This window comes from Seriola lalandi, unplaced genomic scaffold (assembly GCF_002814215.2).
Source record: "Seriola lalandi dorsalis isolate HSWRI2012SDOR001 ecotype SW California unplaced genomic scaffold, Sedor1 jcf7180002054641, whole genome shotgun sequence".
Classification (NCBI taxonomy): Eukaryota; Metazoa; Chordata; class Actinopteri; order Carangiformes; family Carangidae; genus Seriola; species Seriola lalandi.
The window spans coordinates 260,544-269,881 of NW_019525194.1; the positions used below are offsets into that span (position 1 = coordinate 260,544).

At 45.6% G+C, this 9,338-nt stretch overlaps 1 protein-coding gene across 5 annotated transcripts in view; it reads left to right on the plus strand.

Moving 5' to 3' along the window:
* Positions 1-9,338, plus strand: part of sbf1 (SET binding factor 1) — a 65,259-nt gene that overhangs the window by 46,913 nt on the left and 9,008 nt on the right. For all 5 annotated transcript variants that reach the window (XM_023420402.2, XM_087177741.1, XM_087177740.1 and 2 more), the window contains 13 exons: positions 341-409; positions 645-806; positions 905-1,170; positions 1,300-1,472; positions 1,576-1,649; positions 3,513-3,705; positions 3,806-3,933; positions 4,023-4,198; positions 6,479-6,615; positions 7,817-8,024; positions 8,122-8,318; positions 8,695-8,832; positions 8,940-9,035. In XM_023420402.2, coding sequence (XP_023276170.1) covers positions 341-409; positions 645-806; positions 905-1,170; positions 1,300-1,472; positions 1,576-1,649; positions 3,513-3,705; positions 3,806-3,933; positions 4,023-4,198; positions 6,479-6,615; positions 7,817-8,024; positions 8,122-8,318; positions 8,695-8,832; positions 8,940-9,035 — 2,017 coding nt within the window. The remainder of the gene's footprint in view (positions 1-340; positions 410-644; positions 807-904; positions 1,171-1,299; positions 1,473-1,575; positions 1,650-3,512; positions 3,706-3,805; positions 3,934-4,022; positions 4,199-6,478; positions 6,616-7,816; positions 8,025-8,121; positions 8,319-8,694; positions 8,833-8,939; positions 9,036-9,338) is intronic.

Here is a 9,338-nt window from a genome sequence, read left to right on the forward strand (position 1 = left end):
TTTTGATGCTTCTGAATTTACTTGTTTCTTCCTTTTTAATCATTAAAAAAATACATTTTTGAAAATGGCTTCGGTAATTTCAGCTGACCTTCAATTATGTTGAAGGAGAAATAATAGAAGTAGTTTTTAGATCTTGTTTAAAGATTCCTGATGTTAGAATATTTATGGTTTAAGGACGCTTCGTGCAGAAGTCTGCAAACAGAATTTTAAGCACATACAATGCAATGAATAGTTCATATGTTCAATATTAGATGCATTTCTGTCGTATGGTTTGCAAGTTTCCATATCATTAGAAGTGCTTCAGGTCTGATGTGACGTGTTTCTATCTGTTTCTGTTCAGGACTGTTCACACATGGACGAACACGGCATTGCAGCCGCCCTGCTTCCACTGGTCACAGCCTTCTGCAGAGTAAGTTCATATCCAGCATCAGCAAAGTCATTTCATGTTCCACAAATAATTCAGCTTTACCAGCTAAGAGCCTCACAAAGCCAGCACCTATCTTCATACTGTACATCACACTTCACTGAGTGAGAGGAGGTTTGAGTGAGAACCGTCCGAGGTTGGTGCGATGTCCTTCATGCCGTCTGTCACTGGGCTCTTCCGTTTTGTCTCTTCAATGAAAATCTTTCCTCGTCTTTGGCAGAAACTGGGCGCAGGCATCACTCAGTTTGCCTACAGCTGCGTGCAGGAGCACATGGTGTGGACCAACATGCAGTTCTGGGAGGCCATGTTCTACAGCGACGTCCAGAACCACATCAGGGCTCTGTACCTGGAGACAGAGGACGGGGATCAGCAGAAGAACCTGGTGAGCGCTCACGCTGCACTCAGCTGTCAGTTATGATACCGCAGTGAGCAAGGAAATGACGATTGGTCATTAATGACCCTCCTTTGATGCGTCCTCAGGAGCAGCAGGACGGGTCGGGGGGCGGACGAGAGGTCAGCGCGCTGGAGCTGGCGTCGGAGCAGAACAGACTGTGGCCAACGCTGAGCAAGGAAATGCAGACGGAGCGCGTGCAGAAGGAGGAGAGCACGGTGTTCAGTCAGGCCATCCACTACGCCAACAGGATGAGCTACCTGCTGCTGCCGCTGGACACCAGCAAGAACCGCCTGCTGAGGAGCTCGGGCATCGGAGACGTGGAGAGTGTGAGCAACAGCTACGTCACTAACAGGTACAAACAGCTGTCGGCCTTCGTACAGGGCTCACTATTCCACACAGTATTGATTGTGATTTTCTAACGTAGGTTGGTGAGAATTTAAAAACTTAAATGTTGAAAGCAGGTGGTTTTTTTGTCTTGTAGTATTGCAGGCAGCATGGCGGAGAGCTACGACACAGAGAGCGGCTTCGAAGATGCCGAGAGCTCAGACGTGGCCAACTCTGTGGTGCGCTTCATTAACCGCTTCGTAGACAAAGTGTGTAACGAGAGCGGCGTGACCAACGAGCACCTTAAGGCTCTCCACACCATGATACCAGGTACAGAAGCACCAAGACACCGCAGAGAGCATCACGCCAGACCTCGCAGTGGAATCTGTCATCTCTGTTCTACATCTTCATCCTTTCTTCTTCTTCCCTGCAGATATCGTTCAGATGCACATCGAGACGTTAGACGCAGTCCACAGGGAGAGTAAGAGGCTGCCTCCAATCCAAAAGGTAACCAATTCCTATTTTTACGTCCCACTGGACAAAGGCCATGCAGAGCCCCAGCCTGCCCCGCCCACTCCCCTCTCCACCAATCCCTACAGCTCAGGCTCACAGTATCACGGCAGGTACGTCTGTCCGGCAGAGACAGAACCGTGTGACTCACAGCACGCCTGAGCAGTGCATGCTGGGTGATTCCTGTCCCTTGTTGTGCTGTCCGGTCTCCGAGGCTCAGTGGAGCTGCAGACCTGAGTGCCTTCAGTCTGAAGGGTGCCGTGTGTGCAGTGTGTTCGAGAGGGGTGGTGGCGATACTGAGCATGATGTGACGTGTTTTGTCATTTCACTAAAGACTTTGTGACTGAAACATCTGCTCAGCCTCCAGTAGTAACGCAACTCACTGTGTCAGTGTCCTGTCAGCAAGTAAACATCCTGAGCATTTAAGGATCAGGCCCAAGTAGCGGAAATGTGGTCAATAATTTATGGCTATTGGGGTTCCACCAGTTCAGTGCCCACAGAGTAAACTCTCCCCTCTTTCTGCTGCGTGGCGGCAGCTGGAATGTGGACATATGTGGCATTAGGTGTTGTGCAACAGATTATGAAGCAGGTTACCAAAGTTGTAATTCATTTCCTCTCAGAGGTGGAGTTCCTTAGGAAGCTTCCCGGGCCTCACTGGGGAACAGGAAGTGCTGTAAGGGGACAGAGGACAAAGACAAAGCTTCATACTTCAGTCTGTTCATATTTAGAAAAGCTCAGCAGCACAGTGAGGCCTCTCTGTTTGAAAGTGAGAGTCCTTTAATCAAGACAGCCCTTTTATTTTTCAAGATATATGAAATTGCAAAAAACACCCACATGAATATTATTACAGAAACAACATTAATATCTTTCTTCTTTGTATTATTGTCTTGTTTATAGCATCACCTGTGCTGATGTGGCTGATGTGCTTGTTCTGAAACAATAACACAATCATTTCAACATCATCCCTTTTTTTGTGTGTGTCTCCATCATGCAGCTCATGTAACCAGTAACTCAGCATGGTGGATTTTGATGAGTGGAGTTTTGATTGTTAAAGATTTCTGGTTGTTTGCTCTCAGATATCATCAGATGTCCTGCGGGCTTGTATCTGTCAGTTTAACTCGATGGTTTTAAATGTGGCTGTTAGATGAATAATAGCAACAAGATTCTCTGCAACATTCAGGATTCGTTCAGTGTATAATTCACATAACAGGGAATGTCGTGCAGTTTAGAGAAGACTTGTGACCCCTTAATACAAAGCCAAGTCTTGTTGTGACCCGTCATCACAGACTGCAAGAGTTCAGCAGATCAGGATGATTTTCTCTTTTCAGTTTCATTTGAATCATTTTGTTGTCTGTGTAGCAGATTTTAGTTTTTACCTACATTACAGATTTCCTACAGTAGTAAGACATTCACAACTCCTTGACAACCATTGTTTAGAGGATATTAAAGAGGGAGAGAAATGATCCTGATACATTTCTTAGCATGACTATGTTTACTAATTTTCACCAAACTCTTAATGTGGAAATATTTAGATTAAGAATCGCCCAAGTCTTTCATTTTTGAAAGTTCACAAAAACATGTCTCTGTTTTTAGGTCATTATCTCTCATACATGTAGGGAAACCTGAATCTGTGAAGTGGCAGTTTGTAACAGCAGGATGAGATTCACCTTCTCTAACCAAACCTTTCTGCATGAAATTAAAAGAAAGGAAGAAGCTCTTCAATCTTAAAATTCTGTTATAGATACTAGTCTAATTCTAGGAATTCTCCATTTTCACTTCCTGATAAATTTTATCTTCCCTCCACTGCTGCACCACTAATGTTCCTCCTTGTCGTCCTCTCTTGTTTTTGTGTCCGCGCAGCCCAAGTTGCTGACGCCGACTCTGTTGCCGGGTGAGGAGCTGGTGATGGACGGCATGCGCGTCCACCTGATTCCCGACGGCCGCGAGGAGGCCACGGGGGTGATGGGAGGTCCGCCGCTGCTCCCCGCTGAGGGTGCCATCTTCCTCACCACCTACCGACTCATCTTCAAGGGCACGCCTACAGACCCACTGGGTGAGACATGAAACTAACACACACACACACATGTTATGTTGGTAGGCATGGGTGAGATCTGAGAGTCGTCTAAACCCAGCTCTTTGTCTTCCTCCTGCAGTGGGGGAACAGGTGGTCACTCGCTCGTTCCCTATAGCCTCTCTCACCAAGGAGAAGAGGATCTCAGTCAGTTTACCCATGGACCAGTTTGTCCAGGAGGGGCTGCAGCTACGATCCTGCACCTTCCAGGTACTCTCACACTCTCAACTCCATCGTAAACAACACGTCCCTCTCACTGTTCTCTCCTCTGACTTCACCGTTTCTTTGTCCGACTGCAGCTGATGAAGATCGCGTTTGATGAGGAGGTTGCGTCAGACCTGGCCGAGGTTTTCAGGAAGCACATGCACAAGCTGCGTTATCCCCAGCATGTCCAGGGCACGTTTGCCTTCACTGTGGGTCAGAGTGGGAAGATGGTGGTGGAGCACAAGACCAAGGACAAGAACCAGTCGCTCAAGTAAGGAATCTGTGTAGAACGAATGAATTTGTCAGGGCACGAAATGTTTTGATGCAGGAGAAACGAAAGACATGAGAACACCAAGAAACCATCCATCAGCAACAGAAGCACTGTTACTATCAAGCAAATGACAGGCTGTTAAATCACTCCTAACCTTTGACTCCATCACATCCTGCAGGTTGAGCACAGAGCGCTCATTCACTCCCAGCAGGGTGACACAGATGATACTTCACAAATTTCCTGCAGGCTCAAAGCTGTTAAGCTCATATTTGCCCTACTTACCTAAGTCACTAATATGTACCTCATGCTCAGGACTATTACCCCATGTTTCACGATGCCAAAGGTCAGATGAAGTTACAGTGGATTGTGCGACCCAGGAGGTAAAGCCAAGGGCCCGTTCACATCCAGAATGTGCGGAGCTGTTTCAGACATGACGTAGCAGATATCATCAGTCATGAGGCTCAGCTGAACTGGTGCAGTAATTAAGTGAACAAACAGAAATAAAAATGAGTTGAAAATGTAAATCTTTATGTGTAAGGAGGCAACAGCCCACAGTTACTCATTTGCAAAGTACAGACCATGAAGTGGGACTGGCGGGGTCGCACAGTTTGAGATTGGGCAGGGTGCTACCTCAAACACCAGCTACGTTTATAGCAGAATAAGAAGAGAAATCAGGTTGTCAGTTAAACGGTGCCTTGATGAATTTTCTTCCAAACAAACAAAACCTTCTGTTTACATTCAGTGTTAGTCAGTGTGAGTGCTCGAGGTCTAATGTGTATTTCCCCTCATCGTGCATTGTTTACATCCACGTTGCCAACCAGCATGCTTCTTCTTCTTCACTGCCTTTGTTGGCTCATTGCTTCACCAAATAAGTCTTAACACAAGAACAACAAAACAGGGACCTACTCATAAAAACAGTGTTCTGTAGCAGGACTAGTGGCCAGACACCACACAGGGCTCCTTTAAGGCTCATTACCTGCCAAAACACATTGTATTTTAATGTGTTTTCGTCCCCTCAGAAGATCAGATCTGGTCCAGTGACTCACCAGTTACTGCATCCGACAAATTAATGCATAACACCACCAAAACCTGCAACAAGTCGTTTTTGTACAGACTAAACAAATGACATAACATGTTAAAAGCTAGCTGGACAGAGCAGAAGCAGGTCTGGATCAGGAGTGGCGTTTGTTCCAAAGCTTTTCCTTTTATATAATTGAGGTGCGTGGCCGTGTTGTCACCTCTGTCACGGCTCAGTGCATCAGGCTTTGAGTGTGAAAACGGAGAGAGTGAGTAGAAAATTGAATTCCATCGGCTGCGACTCGTCACATTTCCTGTTGAGACGTTTTATCTTTTCAGTATCAACTTCTAGAATCACTGTGCTGTGACTGATGATGGAGAATTGGTTGGAGCTCTCACAGCAACATCATGGAAGAATTTATGAATATGATGCGTTAAGAAAACATCGTCCTCTGTTCTTCCCTTTTTGTTTTTAAACCATCATTTGAGCGAAAGTGAAATCTTTTAGCCTCGTTATTTAGCGTTTAATTTTAAAAAGTAAATTCATGTCCTGTTAGATCCAGAATGTGACTTCAAGTTTTTATTTCCTGGCGTACCTGTGATGTGTTTTTGTTGCTGGTAAGAGTTTCACAAGTTTTAGTTTCCTGTCCCTGTCCTTTTTAATTCAAAGTCTCCTCTTTATTCAAAGTCTTAGCAACCAACTTTGAGTCCCCTCCTGACCACACACACACACACACACACACACACACACACACACACACACACACTTTTCCCTGCTTTCTCTTCTGGAGAATGAAAGGAGCATGGGAGAAACCTTTGAATAATTCATAAGTGGAAAATGTGACAGCTGGTTTATCAGCCCTGTTGTTTCCATCTCTGCACTGTGTGTGTGTGTGTGTGTGTGTGTGTGTGTGTTTGTGAGAGAGAGAGAGAGAGTGTGTGTGTGTGTGTGTGTGTGTTTGCTAAAAAACCTCCTTTCAGACATTAATTCTGACTCTGGCCCTGTGGCACGTCAAACCAGCAACACCCCATTGAATTCGATTATGCACTGAGACGAACACTGAGTCGAATCAGCTCATTGTGAGCTGGAGTCGGAGACTGCTGCAAATCTAAAAGCACGTTTGGGTGCTAAAAGACCCAACAGGAAGTAGACGTCAAACGACTCTGAATGGGACGTGCAGTTGAATCAGCGCTGTGATGTATTTAAAAAGGTTCAACTCATCTTCCTCCTCCTCCTCCCTCCTTCCGCCTTGTCTCTTTCAGGACTCTTTCCAAGAACCTGGTGAAGAGTGCCAAACGGACCATAGGTCGGCAGTATGTGACCAGGAAGAAGTATTCTCCGCCCACCTGGGAGAACAGGAGCAGCTTGCAGTCAGAGCTGGATGAGGATGAAATCTCAGGTGATCACAGTGGAAGATTTAAAAGGACCAGCGGCCATTTTTCACATTGTTGTGTGTCGTTCAAGTCTTTCAACTGTGACACTTTAACTGACTGATGTGTTCATAAAATGACAGTTCAACTCTTTTCAGTTTTTATAGCTGACACTTCAACTGTCATCAGGGCTTTTACATATGAAATTTCAACTAGTTTTGCCACTTACACATCAAGTGACATTTCAGCTGCTATCATCTTTTACTTTGAAATTTCATTTGCTTTCATCTCTCTCTCTTCAGCTTAACATGTCAACTCATATTATTCAAATGACAGTTCCTTTCAGGGCCCACACTGCAACTGATGCTTTCAGTCTTATTCTTTTAACTGAGAGTTCATCAGCGGTTCATCAGTGATCACACTCCAAATGACTTCTCACCACTTCATTCAATGCAAAGACTTCAGACACTTTACTGACACTTTATTCACTTCAATCAGTGTTTACACTTGAGCTGACACACTGACACACTGACACTTGAGCTTCTCTCAGTACTCCCATTTCACCTGGCATTTCATCAGTATCATTATCAGTATTTGGTTCTGACTGCCACTTTAATTTCAGCTGCTTCAGTGTGGGAACACATACATTTTCTTAAGGATATGTTTGGAAGGTCAGGGAACTTGAAGGAAATGTACATGATTATCTCTCTCCAGAAAAGTAGCAAAAAGTAACTCCACCTTAAGACTTAATAAATGAAAATACCATTACCATATTAGTTGTGGAGAGGAAATTCCCTATTTTTTAAAGGTCCCATCTGTCCATGTGTAGTTTGATTATAAAGCAGGTCTAGGTTCTATATTAATACTGTGAAAGTATCAAAGCGCTCAGTCCACAGAGAAATGCACACAGCCTGTATTCAGAAACTGAGCTTTAAAACCAGCCGTCACGACTTCTGTAACTTTGTGATGTCACAACAAAGTAGTCACTGCCAATCAGAAGAGAGAGGCCCAGAGCCTCCTCTCTTCTGATTGGCTCACTGACCTGTTGTTACTAGAGCTCCAAAGAGAAACCTGAGAGAGGAGATGTAAAACTACATTGAGATGGTTTTTGGTTCTTAAAACCACAAATATATCTTCTTATTGAACACTTCAAATAAAACACAGGAGGGGAGAAAAATGTGAGACTTGAAATGAGGACTGTGCTGTGATCTTTGCTGTATGTCTCCATAGTCTCAGAGGAGGTGGACCAGAGCTCCCTCACCCTCTCCTCCACCATCCGTTCATCTGACAGACAGACCATGAGTAACGTGGTGGAGCGGGCCTGTTGTCGCGACTACCAGCGTCTGGGTCTGGGCACGCTCAGTAACAGCCTGACACGCTCCAAGAACGAGCCCTTCAGGATTTCAACTGTTAACCGCATGTACACCGTCTGCAGGAGGTGAGAGACCACAGGGAGTCACACATACATGAGGGAGGGAATGTATATGGATTGTATCTCTTCACTGCTGAATACTCTGTGTATGTGTGTGTCACAGCTACCCCGGCCTGCTGATAGTGCCTCAGAGCATCCCGGACACGACCATCCAGAGAATCTGCCGCTGCTACCGACAAAACCGCTTCCCTGTGGTTTGCTGGAGGAATTCGAGAACCAAGGCTGTCCTTCTGCGCTCCGCAGGCCTCCACGCTAAGGGTGTCGTGGGCTTCTTCAAGTCCCCCAACGCCCCCACTGCAGGTAAGAAACAAAAATCTGTTTTAGGCCTCAAGCTGATGATTATTATAACTTTGAACCTTTATATAAGCAGAGGATGATGCTGCTACAGTATGTTCTGTTTTTGGGAATGCCTCGCTCCATGTCCACTAATTTTCTCACAAGTTCTTTAACACAAGTAGCAGGAAGTACAGTTGTCATGACAACAATGTGATCCTGTGAACCTAGTGATCAGGATATTAGATGGAAAAGATGCATGAAGTGAAGAGATAAGAGCTCAGGGAGTGAACAAGAGCCACAATCTTTTGCAGCTCATACGCCACAAAAATTTACCTGTGACAAAAAGCATTATGGTTACCTGAAACATGAAGGTTCATTCACGTGTTTCTTCTCTCTGCAGTGCCCTCCCAGGCAGACTCCACCAGTCTGGAGCAGGAGAAATACCTGCAGGCCATCATCAGCTCCATGCCTACATACAGTGAGAGCAGCGGCAGGAACACACTCAGTGGCTTCACCTCCACACATATGAGCACCTCCGGTGGGTGGAGTAACACACTGTTCACTTGGTCCGTCACGCCAGAATCCCTGCCCCAAGGGTGCTCCGTCAGTGACATCATAAAACGTGAAACTTTCTTGTGTTCACAGACTCGTCAGACAAGCTGAGGCAGCCCAAGATCGGCGCTCTGATGAAACAGGTGATGGGCACCAAGGAGGATGTTCCTGGAACCTTCAGCAGAGGAGGTGAGAGACTTCTGTGTGGCCACATGCCGCTCCTGTAGCTTCTCTGTCAGCATCACATAGTTCCTCACAGTCCTGCTTTCAAAACAACACGTGAGAATTGTGTTTGAAGTCTGAAATTTGTTTCTGAAACTGGGACTGGACCAGGAGGATGAAATAGTCATCCATCCCCTGTAGCTCATGTTTAAGATCTGCGTGTGTATGAGTGTGTGTGTGAGTGTGTACAGGTGTGTTTGTGTGTGTGTGTGTGTGTGTGTGTGTGTGTGTGTGTGTGTGTGTGTGTGTGTGTTTGTGTGTGTGTGTGTG